At 43.3% G+C, this 24,071-nt stretch overlaps 3 protein-coding genes across 5 annotated transcripts; all 3 read left to right on the top strand.

Moving 5' to 3' along the window:
* Positions 1-290: 290 nt before the first annotated feature.
* On the top strand, positions 291-2,416 carry LOC123399220. Its single transcript, XM_045093647.1, has one exon. It carries the CDS (start codon positions 406-408, stop codon positions 1,015-1,017), a length of 612 nt encoding a protein of 203 aa, XP_044949582.1. The 5' UTR covers positions 291-405; the 3' UTR covers positions 1,018-2,416.
* Positions 2,417-3,187: 771 nt separating this feature from the next.
* Positions 3,188-8,500, top strand: LOC123395930 (monoacylglycerol lipase-like). The gene is made up of 7 exons (XM_045090956.1): positions 3,188-3,793; positions 5,971-6,009; positions 6,084-6,154; positions 6,646-6,710; positions 6,812-6,904; positions 7,034-7,126; positions 7,936-8,500. The coding sequence occupies exons 1-7, from the start codon at positions 3,408-3,410 to the stop codon at positions 8,353-8,355; spliced, it is 1,167 nt and encodes a 388-aa protein (XP_044946891.1). The 5' UTR covers positions 3,188-3,407; the 3' UTR covers positions 8,356-8,500.
* Positions 8,501-10,887: 2,387 nt separating this feature from the next.
* Positions 10,888-16,163, top strand: LOC123395929 (type IV inositol polyphosphate 5-phosphatase 9-like). Of its 3 annotated transcripts, none has more exons than XM_045090954.1 (8): positions 10,888-11,035; positions 13,769-13,947; positions 14,029-14,136; positions 14,240-14,558; positions 14,657-14,841; positions 15,208-15,316; positions 15,416-15,567; positions 15,670-16,163. In XM_045090954.1, exons 2-8 carry the CDS (start codon positions 13,820-13,822, stop codon positions 15,827-15,829), a joined length of 1,161 nt encoding a protein of 386 aa, XP_044946889.1. In that variant the 5' UTR covers positions 10,888-11,035; positions 13,769-13,819; the 3' UTR covers positions 15,830-16,163. The 3 variants fall into 3 exon arrangements, with proteins under 3 accessions (XP_044946889.1, XP_044946890.1, XP_044946888.1); XM_045090955.1 differs by lacking the exon at positions 10,888-11,035 and adding an exon at positions 11,052-12,190; XM_045090953.1 differs by lacking the exon at positions 10,888-11,035 and adding an exon at positions 12,572-13,720 and having other exon boundaries at positions 13,805-13,947.
* Positions 16,164-24,071: the final 7,908 nt, after the last annotated feature.

The raw sequence follows: 24,071 nt of genomic DNA, 5'->3' as shown, positions 1-24,071 counted from the left end.
CACCACCACCTTCATAGGAGCCGATGTGGACTTTGCCAGCCGCTCCTTCGACGACGACGAGCCGAGGGGAGGGAGGAAAGGGGGTTGAGCGCCTCGATCTAGGGTTTCCTCCGTATCGCCCGAAAGGGCGACGCGGGGCAGTGTCAGTTATTGCCCGACAACGCATGATAGTGTAAGTTATTGTGTGGCGACATGTGAGTTATCTCTTCCTAATAATAAAGCACGGAGTGCTTCTGTCGTCCGTTGTGGTCATTTTAAAAAAACACCGCGTCGTTTTCGTTAATCAACCCGCAGTCCGACTTTAAGTGAGCTTGAACCGTTATTTTCGTATTTTACACAACCCCCTCGCTGCACCCCTCCCCACCGCCGGTGCCGCCGCTCTGCCCTGCCCCGCCATGGATTAGAATGTCGGCCTCCGACGGCTACTACCTCCGCAACGGCGAGCTGCAGGGCCCCACCTTCCTCACCGTCCCCGGCTTCGCGCCTGTCCTCCGCGCCACGGGCGTCCACGACGCCCTTGCCGCCTCCACGGCCGTCGTCGCCCCCGACCGCCACGCCCTGTCCGCACTGCTCTCGCTCTGGCACCCGGGCTCCCATGTCGTCCGCCTCCCCACCGGCCCCGCCACCTTCTCCCTCGAGGATGCGCTGCTCCTTGCCGGCCTTCCCCCCTCCGGCGCCTCGCTGAGTCGGCCCCTCACCCCGACCGAGGAGGACATCTGCGCCCGCCTCGTCGTGGAGAAGGAGAAGATCAGGGCGCTCTACCCCTACGCCCGCAAGGCCCGCCGCGTGTCCGCGGAGGTCTGGCTCGAGTGGTTCGAGAGCCGAATCCGCCCCGGGGAGGACGACGAGCTACGCTGGCTCGACTTCCTCGCCTACTGGCTTGCCTTCTTCGTCACCCCAAGTCTAAGGCCCAAGGGCGGCGAGCTGCCGGAGCGCGTGTTCGCGCTCGCCACCCGGATTAGCCTCGGGGAGCTTGTCGCGCTCGGGCCGACGGTGGTGGCCAATCTCTACGCCTAGATGGACATGATTGTCACTACTAGGCTGGAAGAGGGGGCGAGCAGCTGCGTGGATGTCTAGGCGCCGCTCTAGCTGCTGCAGGTGTGGCTATGGGAGCGGTACCACCGCCTGCAGCAGCCGGAGCTGAAAGCGCCGGAGTTCCCTCTCTCCAATGTCCGGGCACTCTACTGGTCTCGCAGGGAGAGGAAGACCACACAAGAGGAGGCTTTGCATGTCCTGCAGGAAGAGGATTGTTTCGAGTGGAGACCTTACATGCGCAATTAGCTCGACTGGTCTGAACCTGACTGGTTCAGCAAGGAAACTCTCTTGGTGAGCTCCAGAGGTAAGGATAAGCCAGAGTGGTTGGAGGATTACATTGCGATTATCAGACAGGCGGTGTTGACTGGATAGTATGTGGATGATATGGATAGTTCGGCAATGTACAATCCCCACATTGTCGCGAAGCAGCTCGGTTATGATCAGGATGCGCCTTCTCCTCTTGTACATGGGTTTGATTCCAAGGGAATCAAGGTGTGGGTGTCTGGTATCTGTAGACGTGGCGTTGCTAGCAAGGAATATGTTGCCTGGTTGAATGACGAGTTCGTGACGCACCAGGAAGCTAACCGGTATGTTAGGCCAGTCGACGAAATCGGTACTGGCTCATCTCCACTCGATGCAGATACAACAGCTGGTAAATCTGGAGAAAGTACCATGCAAGATAACAGTAAACGCATCAGAGAAGAGGAGCAGCTAGCTCAAGAGGTCAAACACAGAGCTGATTGTTCTAGACCGTAGTCCATGCGATATGGACTCCAGTGCAACCGCGGTGAAAAGAAAGAATGGGAACAGAAAAAGACGAGATGAACTCTCTGAAAATGGTGATATGCACAAGAAAAGTACGTCATTTGCGAGCGAGTGCCATGAAGGTCTCCAGCAATACGATGACGGACCTTCCACTGTCGGTTATTCTGAGAAGAACTCCTTGCAATTTGACGGCCAGAAGTCCCATGGTCTCCAAAAGGATCCTAATTGTTACATTAATAAAAGTGATGAGCTGCCACAACCTGAGAGTGACGATTAATGCGTTGTTCTTGAACCAACATGTGAAGTCATAAACCTCGATGATGATCAGGAAGATGAGGACATACAACTTGTTCTGGAGCTACAAGAGTTTGTTCGCTGTGGGCTTTTCTCACAATGGGAGGAAGGCTCTGATGAAGATGAAGATGAAGGAGGTGAAGGAAAGAAATAGACGTCAAAGAAGAGCAATGTTGACCCTTATGCTGAAGCAGCCATGATTGAGTACCCTCTCTTCTTTAAACTCATTCCCCAGAGACCACATTACAAAGGCTTAATGAACACCAATGACCCTATACGAGATCTGGCCTGTAGAGGACCGTGGTTCTTGTTAGTTTTATATGCTTTTGCGTAAATTTTCCTGACATATGTGTTAATAACCCCGGAGTGTATTCAGAATAAATATGTATTTTTATATAACAATATCTTTTAAACCATAAATCTAATTTAAACATGTTATATATGAAATTTGATTAGAAAAATGTGTAGATTTTGAATATATTGTTATTTTACATGTTAAATAATTTTAATAACCCCAAAGTCTATTTAGAATAAATATGTAATTTTAAATAATAATATTTTTTAAACCGTAAATCCAATTTAAACATGTTACATATCGAATTTTATTAGAAAAATGTGTAGAGTTTGAATATGTTGTTATTTTATATTTTTTATAAATACTATATAAGGTACAATGTAAATCAATATATTAGAAATCTTTACTACCCGTTGCTCATATAGGCCTATGTCAAATCTTAATCAACATAATTATTGTCCCGATTCATTAGTATTCGACATGCAGCGGCATATAGGCCCATGTCCGATGCTCATAGGCATAAGCATGCAACCATGTTTTAGATTCCAAAGTATTTATATGTATTATTCAATATTAGATCATTTAAAAAAAATCAATTAACTAAGTTAAAGACGTGAGAGGGTTTTTCTTTCCGTTAGGCACGGGCCTTTTTCCTGGTTGTCTCTAATGCTCTCTATCGTTGAACATCTAGTCCGGACCTACGTGTCATCGATGCTTACCGTACGTCTTCCAGCGCAGCACTTGCGCGGCCCACCTCCTCACCTCCGCGTTATTCCAAGCGCCACAACGAATGTCTACGTTAGTATAAACTCTCCCAAATGTAAAGATCGAGCTCAAGGAGAGACCGAGGGGGGGATTTGACGACAATTTTTCTCAGAGAAGCGAAGAAGCTTCCATTGCCAGATCCCTTCCGCCCCCGCCCCCGCCCCCGCCCCCGCCCCGCTATTCCATTCGGACCGACCGTTTCCTCCAACGCTTCCTCCTCCTCGGAGCGACCCACCCGCCGCGCTCGGCCGACATGTGGGCCCCGGCGACCTCGCCGGCGGGCAGGGCGCTCCGACCGCCGCCGCGGTTGCCGGCAGTGGTACGGGTCGTCGTCCCGCTGCCTGCCACGGGGAGGGCGCGGCGGCTGCCGCTGCCGCCCAGCCGGCCCTGCCTAGCCGCGCCGCGTGCGTCGGAGATGGCGGCCGCGGCCGAGGAGGGGGAGGGGGAGAGGAGGTGGTGGAGGGGGGCGGAGGAGATGGACGCGGCTGTGAGGCGCGAGCTGGCGATCCGGAGGCTGCAGGAGGAAGCGGAGGAGGCGGGGACGGGGAGGAGTAGGCGGGAGTTCGCCGTGTTCGAGACGGCCAGGGGAGACACGCTCTTCACCCAGTCGTGGACCCCCGCCGCCGCCGGCCCCGTCAGGTATTCACACCTCATTTACCAACGCAGCTTCGTGGAAATTCAACTCTTATCGTAGTAGCACCCATTATTTGCCAAGTCGCGGCGTTTTTTTTATACTGCTCGACGCCGTTGTGGCATCACGCGTGCCTGCTTTCTGTAAGTTAGTAGTTGGATATGACATGATCCGTATTACGCTTGATTTGGCGCAATTTGATTTGATCTGTGTTGGTACCATCGAGTAGTGCATAAGCATTTTTTGGTTTTGGGTGTCATCCGTTGTCTGATAGTAGGGAAGCATGAGAGAATATCAGAATATTCTACTGAAACTGGAAGCTTGTGGGTTCCATGCACGTGATTTGTGGGATTTAGACCATGCAAACATGGTGGATTACATGGCAAATATGCTTGTTTACCAACCATAAGGCTGGCTAATGTTAAGATTTCTATGTGCGTGGACTAGATTACAAGGGACTAATCATTTTGTCGGAGTGTTCAGGGTCGTCTCCTTGCACGGGGAAGCATTCCATGGTAGATTTTTTTTAATGGGGAGGCATTTCTGGTGATCGGTTTTATTACTATCTATATTATTTGATTCATGGAGCTGGGGCTGCAGATATTCACGGGAAGCACTAGTTGATGAGATTTTAAGTTTAATTTTCTCACAAGTACGAAGACAAGATTTTTTTTTTAATAATCTCAGTAGTAGATTGGGCTATGTCTAGAGGAATGTAGGATTTACATGTGAAGCTGCACATGCAAAATTAGTCCCTAGATTAAGCAGCATATCCAATATTTAGTGTGTTATTACAACAATGTGACAACGAAGTTATGAGATGAGGGACTCCTGCAAAATACTGGAAGCGATCGTGCTCACCAAGTCGCAGGCTATAAACCAAACATTGTATTGTTGTCTCAGATAAACCTACACATATATATCCAAAAAAAGAAAGACAAACTTTTATGGGAACTTAAAAAGTGAAGTTAGCAACCAGGATGTAGGCACGTAGCTATAATGATCGACAAACTCACAAAAGGAGTTTTTGGCTGTTCTCTGTCTAGGCCGAAAACTACTTTGTCATTGTTGGCCCTTGGCGTCAACCTGAATGACAGAGTGGAAACATATTCGATCTAGGAAAAGACTATGGGGCTGTTTGGTTTGAAACTAAGTTTGCCACACCTAAGGTTAGGCAAGTTTGACCAACTTAGGTGGGTGTTTGGTTCAAGCCACACCTTAGGCAAGTCACACTAGGGCCCCACATTCAGTGGCGTAGCTAGGGGGTGGACAGGGTGGTCCATGGACCACCCTGGAATTTCCCCAAAGCATGTATATAGTGTAGTTAAAAACATATTTCTTTGAAAATAAATAAATGTATGTAAATATTTATATTATTGGACCACCCTGGCACACTGGTCTGGCTACGCTACTACCCACATTACATATACACAAAAAGTGTGCCAAGATTCCCTTAGGCTTGCCAACTTGTGGCTCTCATTTTGTTAAACCAAGCAGCCCCTAACCTTATGCAAGCTTGGCAAAAATGTGTGGCAAAGTGTGGCAATCCAAGGCATAGAACCAAACAGCCCCTATGTTATGGTTCGCACTTGGCTCCAACTTGCTCACTAATGCTGCTATTTCGTTTAGTTTGGTACTTAGGTAGGGAACTCGGGATATACATTAACGCTCTGTTCCAAAATAATTGAACTCTTCTAGGATTTTCATAAGCTAATTCATCATGAATCTAATAAAGTAATTTTGGTTTTGTAGATGTTGATATATTTTTCTATAGACTTGGTCAAACCTAATGAAGTTTGACTTAGGACAATCCTAGAACTTCAATTATTTTGGGACAGAGGGAGCAGCTCGTAAAAACATAAAAATGCATATGAGCATCATATTTACTTATTTATATATTATGCGCTGCTACATGTACAGCATATATGCTATGGGAAACCTAAAATTTACAGGGTGATATATAGCAATTTACATGCATGGTATAATTAACTACTCCCTCCGTCCCATAATATAAGTGTTTTTGACACTACATTAGTGTTAAAAACGCTCTTACATTATGGGACGGAGGGAGTAACTGTTACTGTATCATCATATGAGCTGAATGCTACTTGATCTACTGCATAATCTTCTATATAGTTTTCTGTAGACACTTATCTTGACATCTTTAGTTTTTGAAATTCTGCAGGGGTATTGTTGTTCTACTACATGGTCTAAATGAGCATAGGTATATATAATATATGGATATGCCAAGGTCGATTTCCATAGTGGGTTTTGCTGACAGCAGTGAGTGTACCGCAGTGGAAGATACGACCATTTTGCAAAGTTGTTGAATGACCAAGGTCTTAAAGTTTATGCGATGGACTGGATAGGTGAGTTAATTACCGTAATATACTAGGCTCAGCTTTGACCTGCTTATAGCTTTTAGTAAGATTCATAACTCATTCTGTAATCCCTACTACCAACTTAGTTCAGCTGAGGTTTAAGATTTTAAGTTCTTTCAAACTAGATCAACAATACAATATGAAGTCGATAGACTCATAATTTAATTAGGTTATCGTCTTGCTCAAGTTAATCTACACTGTTCTTAGTAGTTGCAGGATACCTGTCGCCATGTCAGCTATATATGCGGCTATTCAGTATAAACAACCTAATTAATATCATATGTACATGGTATGATATATACCTACTACCAAATGTTTCTTCTGCTTTTGATGATGTTAGTGATATATTCTTCTTTATTACTGTTATGCTTTCGTCTTGGAAGTGAATGAACTGATTTCCATTCTCAGTCTTTCCTTCTCATCATGCATTTCGAGTCTTTCTTATTTTCAAATTGTTGCATTGTGTCTTTTCTCTCAAGGACATGGCGGAAGTGATGGCGCGCATGGTTATGTTTCATCGCTTGATCATGCTGTTGGTGATTTGGTAATGTTTCTTAGTCTATAAAATAACTTCAGAGATATGGAGTTCTAGTCATAGCTTATTTTATATCTGGGCTTTCTTGAACCAAGTTTTTCTGTGCGCAGAAAGAATTTTTAGAGGATGTTGTGTTAGAAGAAAACTATGGTTTGCCATGCTTCTTATTTGGCCACTCCACAGGTGGAGCTATTGTTTTGAAGGTATGCTGGTATAAGAAGCAGTTATATAGTAGTATTGTTTGATTCTCTTAGTGGTATTAAATCGGAAGCATCATAACTGGAATACTAAGTTACTAACTTGTATTCCTTTTGTTTGCTGATCATTCAAAGGCAGCACTAGATCCTTGTGTGGAAGTTCATATTGAAGGTTTGATCTTGACCTCGCCAGCTATTCACGTTCAGCCATCTCATCCGATTATCAAAGTAAGCACATTTTAACGTATGCCTTTCATTCTAGTGGTTACTGTGGTTTTCTTTTTTAACCGAAGGCTGCTGTGGGGTGGCTCTGTGGCTGGGGTCTATGTTATAGGAACAACACCCATCTTTCCATTTCTACATCTTACACTCCTGTAATACTATCCTTGCATGCTTGATGTTACTTGAATGAAGTGTGATTAGTAGGGTAATATCTATCGACACCGGGGAGATTTAGCTCCTCATTTCAAATGATCTTATCATGTCAACACATAGAAATATTGTTATGCTGTGCTAAAATCCATTATCCCTGTTACTTGCCATTGTGATATGCTTCCTTAGTTATGTTAGTTGTACATATAGTTTTTAACAAATGAACTATAACAGGTGACAACAATTCAAGGAAGGTGCATTTTATTATTCCTTTATTTATATGGGCATATACAGTGTAAAATATTTTGCATTTTTAACCTTCTGTGTGGACCAGGACGTGAATACATGTAATATTATTTTAACTTGTAAGGGTTGCAATATAGCTTGTTGTGAAGTTTAAACTTCAGTATTCCAACAAGAGGATTACATATTTAAATTCCTGTAGAATTGAGTGTTGCATTTCTGTTATGGAAGAATCACTATTTTCCTAAGTAATTTTGATTTGTACTTCCCGTCATATTTATACAAAGAATTGACTTTAGTTGGTAATTTCAACATGGGTGCAGTCGTTTCATTTGGTAGTGGTGATATTGCAGTAGGAATCTTGGTGAAAAAATAAGTGCTGTTTCCAAATTCTTATATTTTTTGGTTATTCTCAACACCAGGTTGTTGCACCAATCTTCTCGGTGTTGGCTCCGAAATATCGGGTTAGTGCTTTGCATAGGAGAGGACCTCCTGTTTCCCGTGATCCAGAGGCTTTGAAGATCAAGTATGCAGATCCACTTGTGTATACTGGACCGATCAGAGTTAGAACAGGAAACGAAATCCTCCGGATATCATCATACTTGCAGAGAAACTTAAGTAGAGTTACAGTCCCTTTTCTAGTTCTTCATGGAACAGCTGACACGATAACCGACCCAAGAGCATCCCAACGACTTTACCAAGCATCAATGTCGACTCATAAGTCGATAAAGCTATATGACGGATATTTACATGACCTTCTCTTCGAGCCTGAAAGGGATGATATAGCCAATGACATCATCACTTGGTTGAGCTCAAGACTTAATGTTCTCCACAGATGGTAAGGTGAATCAGCTACGAGGTGCTTTCACTTGTAACATGGTATATATGAAAAGATAATTGTAACACACGATGTTTTAGCATCTGCCGCTGTCTTCATAGATGTTTTGTCTAGTTATTTAATAAAGGGTATGAAAGGTGCTTACTTGAGATGCAAGTCATGCAAGAAATGATGTACTTCCATTCTATGCCATTAGTTAAAAAGAAAAGTCCTGAGTTCAGTATTTGTTGCTGGACTGCATTTGGATGTTCTAACCGGTTTCTGGTAAATTTTGATCATCCATCTGATAACACAACTTACCAAATCAATTTGGACAATAACGGTGTGGGCCTAGAGCCAGGTAACATGTTACTGATGTGTGATGTGCGCACTATCAGATTAATATGTGCTGTATTGGTTATTGTGCAGTGTCAGCTATGTTATCACAATTGACTATTGTTTGATGGGTTGCCACTTTCCAGTAACATAGTCCAACCCCATATTACAGTCTTGTGTGCGTAAGTTACAATGGTAGTTCTGTCTGCAGATATTACAATCCGGTAACATTTCATGGGTACATGTTGTGTTAGTCCCGAAACTGACAATACCATGATCGTAATAGCATACTACATCATGCTATAGCCAATAGGATGTCGATATGCTTCTCCCTTTGTTGAGTCAGACTTCAATGGTGTATTGGTTTATTTCTCGCTTCTATGTTAAATTTTGGGGTATGATGGTTGTTTCTGAAATGAAATGATGATGTGGAATAGATGGCATTGGAAGATGATAGTTTTTATCCTTAAAATCTTGACTATTATTGGTGTATGTATATTATTAGCCTTTTGTCTGTGCAACAAGATGTTTTATTAATGTACCGTAGCTTTTTGTGCAGTAGTGCAAGCTAAGCACTTACAGCACTGCTTGCATGCTTGTGCACATATTGAGTAATATATGTGTTATCTCTTTCAGTTCCCGTGTTATGCATCTGTGCTGTTGAAGGCAAAGATGATATATAAACTTTCTTTTTGTGTCAGCTGCGCTATAATTTGAAGTCCCTCCTGTACCAGCTATGCAGACATGGCTATATCTTTTTTAATTTGTGAAAAGGGGTGGAAGATTCTCATCTTATTGGTTGCAAATATGCCGCTCTCGTGTATGTGGTGTGACCATCTCTATCATAAATTCAACCCTATTTCTTTGTGCATCTCGCAGGTAGTGTTGTTCACAAATTTGTACCTAAACTATTATTAGGTATCTGTATGAGGTTTGAGGTACCCCCTCTGTTCCACAACAGCATGCATTGTTTCCTTTGAAATTTTGGTTTATACATCGTTTGTCTGTGTACATGGTGTTCGATGGGTTCTGAAACAGATACAGATTCAGCTAATTTCCAGTAAATGATAATATAGAAATACTGCAACTGGAACTTATAACAGTAAAAAATGTGTAGTTCAGTGGCCATCTTTTCATCAGTTATGCTATTATTAGTAAAATGTTCGACAACATATTGAACTGCTCTTGACCAGTTATTGATTGATATACACTAATTTATATGAAACAAATACAGTTCATTTTGGGTACAGTTCAGCTCATCTCCAATAATTATAATAGTCCCTCCGGTCATTATTACTTGTCACTCAAAGCCTCAAACGGGTGTATCTAGACGTATTGCAGTGCTAGATACATCCGTTTGAGCGACAAGTAATATGAATCAAAGTGGTAGAAATACTTCAACTTGACAGAAAAAAAGGTGCAGTTCAGTGTCCATCTTGTCATCAGTTATGCTATTGTAAAAAGGTGTATCAATTTGCAAATATATAGAACTGCTCTTCACAAGTTCTTGGTGATATACACTAATTTATATAAAGTGGATATTCACATAGCGCCGTTGTGGCAACTGGCAAGCATTATGCACCAGAATTTTTTTACCAATAGAGAGATTTTGGACATGGTTGTGTAACAAGTGCCAATTAGGCACATGCAGTGAACTAATAGTTCAGAAAAGGCTGCAATCGGTCAAGTGTTATTTGATATTTACAGAAGACAGACATTCTTATTTGTCACTGACCACAGAAACCCTGATCACTTGTTTGCATATACACAAAAATATATAGTTCATATCCATTTTATGGAAGGCATCTAGTGACAGTTGAACAAGCAGACATCTCCTTTGCTGAACTTTGATTTCTTCATATTACTGAAGTTATAATGGGTTTCCTACCATCGTCATAAAAGAGAAGACACCATGTATCTAGCTCAGATCTGATCATGTTTTCGGAGTTGAATAACGTAAGTTATTATTGGATTATGAGAACCATGATCACATCGATGTGGAAACCAACTGTTATTGGAGTTATGCTACTCAAATTATGTAAGTAAGCTGACCTGTAGATAACCTCTGAGTCGCGTGCTCGTGGTTCTTCAATCTTCATCGTCATAGTCTCTGGCACATACTCCCTCCGTTCCTAAATACAAGTCTTTTTAGAGATTCCACTACGGACTACATACAGATGTATATAGACATACTTCAGAGTGTAGATTCACTCATTTTGCTCCGTATGTAGTCGGTAGTGGAGTCTCTAAAAAGACTTATATTTAGGAACGGAGGGACTATGATCCTATCAGACGGTCATCATCTTCAAGTTGACCATGCAAGTCAAGTGAGCTGGTACCAGTCCATTCTTTGTCAAGATCTCATCAAGGTTGCTTGCACAATTGTTTACTGTACCATTTATCTAATTATCTGTTTTGTGTGCTTATAATATTGACTTATGGTAAAATCTCCGTCTGTTCCGAAATACTTGAAGTTCAAAGTTTGTCCGAAGTCAAACTTCTTTAACCTTGACCAAATCTACAGAAAACCATACAAACATTACAACACCACATTAGTTCATTAGATTAACCATAAAATATATTTTCATACTACATATGTTTGATGTTGTAGAGGGTAGGCCTGGCACAGTGGTGAAGTCCTCCCCACTTGTGCCAAGAGGTCCTGGGTTCGAACCAGCCTCTCTGCATTGCACTTCGCAGGGGTCAGACTGGGTTCCTATAATCCCTCCCTAGACCCCACCATGTGTGGGAGCTTCTATGCACTGGGTCTGTCTTTTATATGTTTGATGTAGATATTAGCAAAATTTCCTGTACACTTGGTCAAACTTAAAGAAGTTTGACTTAGGGCAGACCTAGAACATCTAGTGTTTTGGAACGGAGGGAGTAGTTTATCAGCAACTCTTTACTTTGTGTGTTTAGTACTTCCAAGTCCAATATTTATTTTTAAATCTCATATACTTCGAACTGGAGGTACACCAGAAATATTTTATGTTTTTCTTGTTCTTGTTTATAGATAAAAGGTATATACCTGTTTATCAGTACTATACAGAAAATTATGCATACAATTTCCAAAAAGCTATCACATGCACACAACATCTCATGACCCAAGGGTTGGCGACTTATACATTGTCTGCATGTTTATCTAGCTACTAACCTTCTACTAGTACCGACAGTATGCAACTGGAGACTCGCTGGGAACCACCACCGTCCATTTACTAGGATCAGGATGATGATATATGTGGGCATGTGGTTACAAACCTGCTTTTAGATTCCCACAGCTGTGTGCGGCTGCATTCCAATATGTAGTTAGGTACTTAGGTCTCTCAATAGAAATGCACGGACACAATTTTTCCTCTTCTGGTTCGGGACCATCCTACTCCTGCCTTGGTTTTCCTTGGTGCAAAAAGAACGATGATGGTTTCATGAGAATGGTGCCTTGTCCAATGAAGAAACATGGGACAAGCTAGCAGCCTCCAATTTGGTTGTTCGGGGAAATGGACGGTGGGCACTAGTCTTGCCTAGAGGTGCTTGCTTGTCTCTTTTGATGTCCCTTTTTTATTTTTTATTGCTCTTTTGTGATTCTTTTGTCAAATCACCAACTTGTAGTGTCTCCATGACCGCTAGAACTAAAATATACAACATGGGTTTTTCTGTTCATTTTATCTCTAGTACCTGGCCCATGAATTCACCATTAGTAATTGTTTTTCTCCTCTGTGAACAGGAGCCCATGAATTCACCATTAGTAATTTTTTTTCTCCTCTGTGAAGAGCCCATGAATTCACTATTGGTAATTGTTTTTCTTCTCTGTGAAAAGGAGCCCATGAATTCACTATTACTCCCTCCGTCCCATTTTAATTGACGCTCAAACGGATGTATCTAGCACTGAAATACGTCTAGATACATCCGTTTGAGCGTCAATTAATACGAAACGGAGGGAGTAGTAATTGTTTTTCTTCTCTGTGAAGAGAAGCCCAACCTGATAACTATCAAATGTAATATCTTCCACTTGGAATTCAGGCAGAGGTAAGCCTACTGCGACATTTATGTTACTAAAAACACATAATTGAGCGCATTGACACCAATACTCCCTCCGTCCGAAAATACTTGTCCTAGAGATGAATGTATCTAGACTTATTTTAGTTATAGATACATTCATTATGTTTATTTTTAAGACAAGTATTTCCGGACGGAGGGAGTATGATTTTTTGGGTCTATGTGCCATATGCCACCTGCAGGATCTATCCACACCATGGCACAAAGCTGGTACAACCTTGAGATCTTTCTCTATCTTTCCTTTTCTCCTTCCGAGAAACGTAGTCTTGAGATCTTTTCAGATAGTGGACACATGCAAATAGTTACATATACAAGTCCAAGTTCTAGCAAAGTTGAAACACCAGTTTGTGGTTTTTGTGCCAAAACCAAAGGTGTCATCACAAACAGATAATAATAACAATATATATTAGGTAAGCAAGTTGCACAAGTGGGCCTTTTTATATTCCCACCCAGCAGATTGGTTTCTTCCCTAGCCAATCAAGCTTGACAGTGTAGCTTGCCTATCAGAACACTTTGGATTGCATATTTACATTATTTCTTATACCACTTGATCTTTTAATTTTCTCCTGATGTTACCTGTAATATCTTTGTACTATTTATATTATTTTAACATAGAGCCATTGACACGAGTGACGCCAAAATTACAAACCAGCCGTTATCTTCTGTTAAGACCAGAACCAGCAGTCAACTAATTGGTCTACAGAAAGCTTAAATGTCCTGGACCAATTATGTATCATGTGAACATTTTATGTTTCGCACAAATGAAGAAAAAAACATTTTGAAGTTGGTGGAAGCGATGAGAAGCCTCCTTGACTTGCAACTCTGTCAACATCGCTACTGCTTTCTCCCTTTACTTTCCTGCCCATTTGCTCAGCTATATATTTGCAGCATTCGCTGTGTTTATGATTACTTGCTGCATGCCACTATTAGACAGCAAGACAATCTCTTCCTTGCCCATAGTAGGCTATCAAAACATGGGAGAGAACAGGAAGTTTGGACAAGTGAGCCGACATGCATTTGTAACTACGCCTTTCTTTTCTCTGTTGCAGAGTTGAAGCATATAACATCTGATGTTCTTCTTCTAGATCATCCTGCCAAGGATGACGACAAATAAGATACTGCATCACCAGGAGCTACATGGCCATCAATCCATCTCTGATGTTTCAGGCATAGTGGATGACACCTTGGGAAAGAGTCCCTTGGATAGGCAGGATACACTGAAATACAGGTGATTTTTGTGGTATACCTGATAGCATCCGAGTTCGTTCATTGCATCTCGTTCCTGACAATTTCTCTTGTGGACATGAAGGGTGTTTGCTAGTACGTGGAATATCGGTGGCATAGCACCAACAAATGATCTGGACTTGGAGGATTGGTTGGATACAAGAGCTAACTCCTACGACATCTATGTTCTAGGGTGAGTATCTAGTTCAGTTCAACATGCTAAGTGGCAACCCATCTAATGTTATTAGTGCTGTTTAGTTCTAGCTGAATAATATTGTGTGCTGATGGTGTTTTAGGTTCCAAGAAATAGTGCCACTGAATGCAGTAAATGTGCTTGGTCCTAGCAAGAGGTGTATCTCTACAAAGTGGAACTCACTAATTGGGAAGGCACTAAACAAAAAGAAGACACGAGATGGAGCACAGTTGCAGCATACGACTACAAATAGTAGTGCAATGGAAAGCTTTGCACAAGAGGGGTGCTTTATATGCATCAGGAGCAAGCAGATGGTGGGCATCTTCACCTCAGTCTGGGTGAGAAGCAATCTTAGGTCATACGTTAACCATCTGGATGTGTCATGCGTTGGTTCAGGTATCATGGGCTATCTAGGGAACAAGGTACACACTGCTTGCATGCATGCGTATTAAGAAGTGTGTATCATCCATCTACACAATCTCATGACTGCTGGCCATGTATGTTGATATGTGGATTTCAGGGTTCAGTATCAGTTCGATTTATGCTGCATGAGACGAGCTTTTGTGTTGTTTGTTGTCACCTGGCTTCAGGTGGCAAACAAGGGGATGTGCTGCTGAGGAACTTTGATGCAGCGGATATACTTGCAAGGACGAGATTTCATGGTGGTGGAAATAAAAAACTGCCAAAGAAAATCCTCGATCACGAGTAAGTTTACAGTATCCCAGCTCACTGACCTCATGTGTTCCTGTATCTTTTGCTTTTGGTTTTCCTCTCAAATTTCTTCAACAGGCAATCCCAAGGCATCTTTAAAAGTTGTGCTCTAGTATCAAACAATCACGTATATTAACCCCTATGCATTGGATTAGCTTCGACGTTATTCCAATGATTGCATTCTTTAGTCCTTAGTTTGATGTGACATAAGGGCATCCCAACTGAGAAGTACGAATCCAGCAAGATGCTAGATGATACTATACATAAGTTACTATCTGCGTTGCTTTTTTTTTTTGCCTTAATTTGTAACGACGATTTGTTCATGACATTTATTCTGTGTTTCCTTTATCATCTGTGCAGCCAAGTAGTTTTGCTCGGTGACTTGAATTATAGGATATCACTGGAAGAGCCTGAGACAAGGTTGCTGGTGAAAGCTAAGAACTGGTCCACCCTGTTAGAGAATGATCAGGTATTGTTCGTTGAGCTAACCTGATCTGCCATCCTTGACAATATCACCAGAAAAATTACTAAACACCACTATGTTTTCCCTTTCCTCCCGGTATCGCAGCTAGTGTCCGAATTCTCAACGGGGCGGCTTTTTGAGGGCTTTCAGGAAGGGGCGGTCACCTTCTCTCCCACCTACAAGTACCAGCCAAACTCTGACCAGTACTACTGGTGCTTCGAAGCAGCACGGGGGGAGAAGAAGCGTGCTCCCGCATGGTCAGCTAGCTTGATGCCTAACTCAGAATGATGTACATGAAATGGGATGGGATTTTCTGGACAAATTAATGTGACCTTGGTTGTGTAACTTCTCGTGTGCAGGTGTGATCGCATTCTTTGGCGCGGCAAGGGCCTGAAACAAATCCAATATGGGACCTGCGACTACAAGTTGTCAGACCACCGGCCGGTGAGAGCGGGCTTCTTTGCCGAGTGCAGGATCAAGGGAGATGCGGAGGACTCTATTGGTGGCTTCATGCGCTGAACTCTGCAGATAACCGATGGTCGAGATGGATGTTATGCACCATTTCAACCAGAGGCACTGCGGTCCCATCTAAAACATGGAACAAACACGGACATAGCAAGCGACAAACCATGATGAATTTTGACCAGATATTGAACGTTCATTGGCAACCAGTGTGCAATTGGGAAGTAGACTAGTCTGATGTTCTTATCAGTGACGCTGTATAAATTTTTTGTTCTCTCATCCCCTTAAGTCCGTCAGGCTTATGTCTTCTTTAAGTTTCTTTTCTATTTACCGGGCAAGTATTTTTGTACACATTATTGCTAAAAGAAATTAGGAGTTTTCCAGTTGAATATACACAGTGGCATAATGTTTCAGCTCTTAATTCCTAAATTAGTATCACAAGATCCACTTGAACAACTAGGACGTAACAGTGCCTTTTCTGTCAGTCCTCACTATGATGTTTAGAGGTGATGCTGATCTCAAACACGATGGGCGCGGCACCTGTTTGGACACACTTTAAGTGTCGCATTATCGTAAATGTTCGTGGCCATTGCAAAAAGTAGATCCCGTGGCTTGCAACAATGGACCCAACGCTGTCGTCAACTCGTCATGGATGAGGAGATCATTCAAAAGCAAGGTGCCATTGCATGGGCAATTTGAAAGCATGCATTCCACTAGATGTCTAGATCCCCATCTTTCTGTATGAACTTTAAATTTAGACCAATGGATATCTAGACTAATTTCTTTACATGATACTGCCTGGGCTGCTGGAATGTACTCCCTCCGTCCGACTTGTTCTAAAAATGCATATAATGGATGTATCTATAATTAAAATAAGTCTAGATACATTCATCTCTAGGACAAGTATTTTCGAACGAAGGTAGTACTCCATATGTCGTCCCACGACTCCTACCACGCTGGCTTTTCTAAGCATAAAAAAATGTGCAGCACAAACTGTTCCACGAATTACAAAATGCTTTCTTTTTTTCTTCTCCTTGCGACAACGGAAGAGAAAACTCAGCCGGTCTCAACGATTGAGATTCAGTTTCACACTTTCTACTCCCTCCGTTCCTAAATATAAATAGTTTTAGAGATTTCACTAGAGGACTACATACGAAGCAAAATGAGAGAATCTTATTCTAAAGTATGTCTATATACATCCGTATGTAGCATCTTAATAAAACTTTTAAAAAGACTTATATTTAGAAACGGAGAGAGTATTACAGAAGCGCTAGAATACTCGGGTGGGCATAATCATACGATGGACACAGGAGGAAGCGATAAGCTACATAAAACCATGAGCGAGCAGACCAAGGAAAATTGCACGGCCGGCCTGCTGTCAAACCGTCACCCATGCTTAGGCAGGTGGTTGCCGACTAGCAGTACTACTGGATAGTATCTTCGAGATGGGCATCCAAATATCTCCACCCCTTTTGAATTTTCAACCCTCGCGACACCTCGCCGAAAGATCTCCACGCCCCCGTCCCAATAAACAACGACGAACAAAGAGAGGCCGGCCATTGCTTACGGTTCACCACGAGCATCCTATCAGAGAGCTGGAGCTGATCACACCAAGCAGATTAAAGAAGGCCAACGGGGGAAAGGTGAAGTCATGCTGGATCACCGGTGTAATGAAATAATCCCAAGAAGTTTATCTTGAGACGGGGGTTGGGGTGGGGTGGGCGGAGCGGATGAATGAAGGCGGGTTTATGTTATTATTATTACCCATTGAAGATACGGGAGTAGCATAGCTAAGCAAGCAATCGAGATAATATCAGCTCCGCTCACTTTCATTTCGAGTTAATTAAGGTTAGTTATAGTCGTAGTGAGTAGGACGTACGCGGGCCATGCAGTGGGTGGTGGAAGCGTGTGAGCGCGCACAGCGCACATCTTTTTTTTTTTTTTTTTGAAACGGAGGCAAAAGCTTTGCCTTATCACATTAGTTAAGAAAAAGTTTAGACATAGTTTCAAGTTTACAGGACCACACAGGTCCAATAAAAAGAAGGGATCGCTCTTTCGTAATTAAATTGCTCATGAGTTTAGCCCCGATAATGACCCATGTCTTCGCCTCGTCCTTGATTATTGCCGGCACTCTCATGACCAAAGATTCTTTGTTACGGAAGACCCTGGCATTTCTCCCGTTCTAGATTTCCTAGCACACAAGCATTTTTAGGGAGATTCCCGCCTTCCTAGGATAGTTAGGTCGTCGAACGGTTTGAAGATCACTCCATGAGGGTGTTGTAGACTATATGCTCATCCAATCATGAATCGTGTTCCAGACTCTTATGGTATAGTGGCATTTGAACAGAATATGCAGCGCTGATTCCGGCTTCGTTTTGCATAACCGACAGAGGCCGCAATTTGGCCACCCTCTGCGTTGCAGTCGATTAGAAGTCCAAATTTTGTCTTGAAGAACTAGCCAAGAGAAGAATTTAATCTTGAGGGGTGTTTAAATTTTCCAGACCATTCTCGGCATCTCGGAGATAATCAAACCCATAAACTGTATGCGATAAGCAGTGGCCGCTGAGTAGCAACCATCATTGGTGAATTTCCAACGAACGGTATCCTCAATGTCCGAGATAAGGTTGGTCTCTTGGGTTTTGCTCGAGAGGTCAAAGAATTCCTGAATAATGTTTACAGGAATCCCCCTTCCATGTTGATTTGACGATCCAATCATTATTAATCATTGCCTTGGCAACACAGGAGTTTGTTTGCTTAGAGAGGGCGAAGATGCCCAGAGCGGCATCCTTCGGTTTTTTACCAGAAAGATAAGGAACGTGCCAGAACCTAGCCTTCTTGCCATTGCCCACAACCCTTAAGAATGCTTGTCACCTAGTAAGAGGGGCAGGTCAAGCAACCTTGTTTCAAACTTCAAAAGTACAGTAAAAGAAAGGAGACCTATGTATGTATGGCCTGAATTTATAACTATAAATGATTTAACCTGGGAGTTTTGTTGAAAATACGCCCTAGAGGCAATAATAAATTGGTTATTATTATATTTCCTTGTTCATGATAATCGTTTATTATCCATGCTAGAATTGTATTGAATGGAAACTCAGATACATGCGTGAATACATAGACAACACACTGTCCCTAGTAAGCCTCTGGTTGACTAGCTCATTGATCAAAGATGGTCAAGGTTTCCTGTCCATAGACAAGTGTTGTCACTTGATAACGGGATCACATCATTAGGAGAATGATGTGATGGACAAGACCCAAACTATGAACGTAGCATATGATCGTGTGAGTTTATTGCTACTATTTTCTGCATGTCAATATATCTGTTCCTATGACCATGAGATCATGCAACTCCCGGACATCGGAGGAATACCTTGTGTGTATCAAACGTCGTAACGTAACTCGGTGACTATAAAGGTGCTCTACAAGTATCTCCGAAGGTGTGTGTTGGGTTGGCGTGAATCGAGACTGGGATTTATCACTCCGTATGACGGAGAGGTATCTCGGGGCCCACTCGGTAATACAACATCACAATAAGCCATGCAAGCAATGTGACTAAGGAGTTGGTCACGAGATCTTGTATTACGGAACGAGTAAAGAGACTTGCCGGTAACGATATTGAACTAGGTATGGAGACACCGACGATCGAATCTCGGGCAAGTAACATACCGAAGGACAAAGGGAACAGTATATGGGATTAATTGAATCCTTGACATAGAGGTTCAACCGATAAAGATCTTCGTAGAATATGTTGGAGCCAATATGGGCATCCAGGTCCCGCTATTGGTTATTGACCGGAGAATGTCTTAGGTCATGTCTACATAGTTCTCGAACCCGCAGGGTCTGCACACTTAAGGTTCGGTGATGTTTTAGTATTATTGAGTTATGTGTGTTGGTAACCGAAAGTTGTTTGGAGTCCCGTATGAGATCACGGACGTCACGAGGAGCTTCGGAATGGTCTGAAGGTAAAAATTGATATATAGGAAGTCCTGTTTTGGTCACCGGAAAAGTTTCGGGTACTTCGGTAGTGTACCGGGAGTGCCGGGAGGGTACCGGGGACCATTGGGAGGGGTGTCACGCCACGAGGGGCCTCATGGGCTGTGGAAGGAGACAAACCCGCCCCTAGTGGGCTGGCCTAAGCGCCCACTAAGGCCCATGAGGTTCGAGAAAACCCAGAGGTGGAAGAGGAGGAAAGGGTTTCCAAGTGGAGAGGAGGAATCCTACTCCTAGTAGGATTGGAGTAGGACTTCTCCACCTCCAATATTAGCCAAACCTTGAGAGTTTGAGGCTACCTCCTCCCCTCCATCCCTCCTATATATACTAGAGGGATTAGAGGCATCCCTAACCCTAATTGCCACGTGCTCCCTCTACTTCATCTAGATCGTTTTCTCCTCTAGTCTAGTTCGGCTGTGCTTAGGCGAAGCCCTGCCGGAATAGTTCCACCACCACCACCATCATGCCGTCGTGCTGGAGAACTCATCTACCTCTCCGCCCCTCTTGTTGGATCAAGAAGGCGGTGATCGTCATCGAGCTGTACGTGTGCTGAACGCGGAGGTGCCGTCCGTTCGGCACTAGATCGGGATGGATCGTGATGGGATCGCAGGACGGATCATGATGAGATTATGGGACGGGCTCCGATTTGGATCGCAAAGATGTTCCACTGCATCAACCGCTTTATACACACTTCCACTTAGCGATCTACAAGGGTATGTAGATACACTCTCCCCTATCGTAGATGGTCATCACCATGGATAGATCATATGTGCGCGTAGGAATTTTTTTGTTTCCCATGTGACGTTCCCCAAAAAGTTTTGGCTGCTAACACCAACTATAATATCTCGACGGCGGGTGCCACAACGGCGTGTGACTCCGTTGATAACACAACATGAGAAGAACAGGGTGTCACCCTGTTGGCTAGGCATGCAAGGAGCATATGCAAGCTCACCAGTGTTCGAGCCCTGAATGGTGTTGGTGCTTAGAGATTTTCTTCTATAAAAATATACCTCTAAAAGCTAGTCCCGAATGGTATTTTGTTTATAACACAACACGACCCTCAAAAAGGATCTGTGGTTACAAGAAGTGATGCGCATATATGCGTTTGTAAGAAAAAATGTAGTCTAGTTCAAAAAAAGTGTAGTCTACAACATAATTTCTACGCGGGTGAAAGGGTTGTATTAGTCAAGAGCCAAGAAGGTCCACCCTGCATAATCGAGGGACATTGTCCGAGCCAGATCGGAGGCAGATCAAAGTTCGGTCTTGTGATCTCCCATAGTTTGCCAACATGTGGCTAACATTATTTTGCTCTCGAGAAATATGAGTCACACTACACTCCCTTTCACTCATAAGACGTCCCACCTCAGAAACTACCATGGAGTATTGCGAGCGGTCTTGGCCCGCCGCCGAGATCAATTGCACCGCTTGCATGCTGTCACACTAAATGATGAATGGTAGCTTCGTCCACTGGAGGGCCAACGCAATGCCCTCCATGCATCCAGCAAGCTCGGCATGCAGAGGGTCCGGGCATGACCAAAGCGAGAGACAAGATGAGAAAATGATGGCCCCTTCCTGGTCACGGAGCACCATACCCTCCTCGGCTGTTCCATCATCACGGGAGAACGAGCCGTCGACGTTCAGCTTCACCCAGTTGGGCGGCGGGGGTCGCCATCTTCGGGAGGCCGTGAAGCGCCTCTCACATGCGGTAACGGCTGCTCGACCCCTTCTTTCTAGATGGGCGCCTTCCCTTTGTCCAACACTCCCCACGGATACTGCTGGATCCCGAGGAGCGAGGTAACATATCTCCGTAGGAAGCATCGAGATACCTCCACAGACAGCGCCAGTTTGTTGTGAATGATCTCATTACGCACATGCCAACATCTCCATAACAACATGAGCAAGCGTAGACAGTCCCCTTCATTGCAATCCACCGCAAGGTTTAAAAACCATTCAGGGACGGTGTTGTGCACTGATTCAAGGTCAGGTATGTTCCATCTCTCCACCATAGTCTCCCACAAGTGTACATGTAATGCCCAAGATGTGATCCTATCCTTATTTTGGCACGAGGGCCTCGACAGGGATAGAAGCGCATCTTGTTGTTTCGCAAGAATGGATATCGTTACAAGTACATGTACTAAAGAGAAGAGTATATGGAATTAGCTTACACTCGCCACAAGCTACATCCGAGTCACATCAGAACAATACATGAATATCAAGAAGAAGAACAGGGTCCGACTACGGACGAAAACAAACGAGAAAAGAACGACGTCCATCCTTGCTATCCCAGGCTGCTGGCCTGGAACCCATCCTAGATGGATGAAGAAGAAGAAACTTCAAATAAACAATCATCGCGCTCACGTCAAAGTAATCTTTACATGTACCTGCAACTGGTGTTGTAGTAATCTGTGAGCCACATCGTACTCATCAATCTCATTTCCAAAGGTATCAAGACTAGCAAAGCTTAATGGGTGAGGTAAGGTTAAGTGGTGAGGCTGCAGCAAGCGACTAAGCATTTATTTAGTGGCTAACTTACGAGTACAAGAATAAAGAGGGGGATGATCTACGCATAGCGGACATGAACTACTGATGATCAAATGAATGATCCTGAACACCTACTTACGTCAAACATAACCCCACCGTGTCCTCGATCGGAGAAGGAGCTCACGAAAGAGACAGTCACGGTTACGCACTCAGTTGGTATATTTTAATTAAATTAACTTCAAGTTATCTAGAACCAGTGTTAAACAAACTTTCCACATTGCCACATAACCGCGGGCACGACTCTCGGAAAGATTTAACCCTACAGGGGTGCTCCAACTAGTCCATCACAAACTACCACACGCTGCGACGGAATGACCTCGATCAGGGAAATCCGTGATCTCCTCAGGTTCCTATTGGAAAACCTCAACCTCGAGATTACCCAAAGCATCCTCGAAATCCCTCGCACAAGACGCTCGATAAAGGTAAAACAAGTCCAGCAAGGCCGCTCGACGTGTCAACGATCCCGATAGGAGCCGCGTATCTCGTTCTCAGGACACGACGGATAAGCAAAGCATACGGTGGCCTGATAGACATCACCCGAGTTGCCCAGGGTTGGCCCCACACGGTGCTCTGTTTTGGACCAGCACTGTCCCTCCCTGTATTATGTTGAATTACTCCTCGGGTAGCGCTAACTCCCTATGCTTTTCAGTATTAAGAGAATTATTATGTTGGGCAAATATAGTACCAATGTTGGGCCTTGCCAGACAAGCTTTATCCTGAAACGAGAATCTAGGGGGTCCCCATAACAACCCCAAGCATGTTAGGAGCGCTCATTTATGGAACATAACACCGGTAGCTGAAACTAAGGGGGCAAAGGTGGAACAAAACACCATGCTAGAAAGGCCGAGCCTTCCACCTTTTACCAGGTATATAGGTGCATTAAATTAAATATCAATTAATATGGTGATATGACAAGGAACCCATGTTATCACATGGAAGCAACTGCACCTACAACTAGCAACACTAACACATAGTTAAGCAAGCGGTAACATAGCCAGTCAATGGTTTGCTAGGTTGTGAACAGGTTGAAGGTTTTCATGGCAATGTTGGGAGGCTGATATTTAACAGGTGGTAGGCAACGAGACATACGATAGAAACGATAAAACTAGAATGGCAATGATAGTAATGATATCTGGGGAAATGGTCATCTTGCCTGAGATCCCGCTTGGAAGAAGAATGACTCCGTGAAGTAGACGAACCAATGTAGTCGAATGGGTCCTCACATTCCGACACGCTTGCGGAACTCTATCGAGACGAAGCAAACCGGAAACAAGCATCAACACAGATATTCACCACAGCACATGCACGACAAGATGCAATCCATGTATGATGCATAATCAGTTGAATATATGCAAGGCATGGCATGGCAATTCACAACAATCAAACACTACACATTAAATGAAGTTCAATATGCAATGAGTTGCATATTGACGAAACTCCACATACGAATTATTTAGTTCTATCCTGATTAGGTATACAACCGTATTAAATGTGGTTAAACATGGCAAGAGGTGAAGCGTAATTAATCTACCTATCTAGGCATTTTAAATAAGGTAGGAAACGACTTATAGCATCTCCGGACTGACCTCATACGTTAATTTATAATTCTGTCCAGATTTGAAATAACACGTTTTAATATTTGTTAAACAACAAAATAAATAGGTTCACGTGATTCTACGCGTCGTTCCAATCAATTTACACATAGAGAACATGTCCAACGGAGCTACGATTCAAAAAATATGATCACCGTAAGATATGATGTCATGAA

The sequence above is a fragment of the Hordeum vulgare genome, chromosome 5H, assembly GCF_904849725.1.
Source record: "Hordeum vulgare subsp. vulgare chromosome 5H, MorexV3_pseudomolecules_assembly, whole genome shotgun sequence".
In the NCBI taxonomy this organism is placed as follows: Eukaryota; Viridiplantae; Streptophyta; class Magnoliopsida; order Poales; family Poaceae; genus Hordeum; species Hordeum vulgare.
Note: the sequence above shows the minus strand (reverse complement) of the source record. Positions and strands in the feature narration are given on the sequence as shown.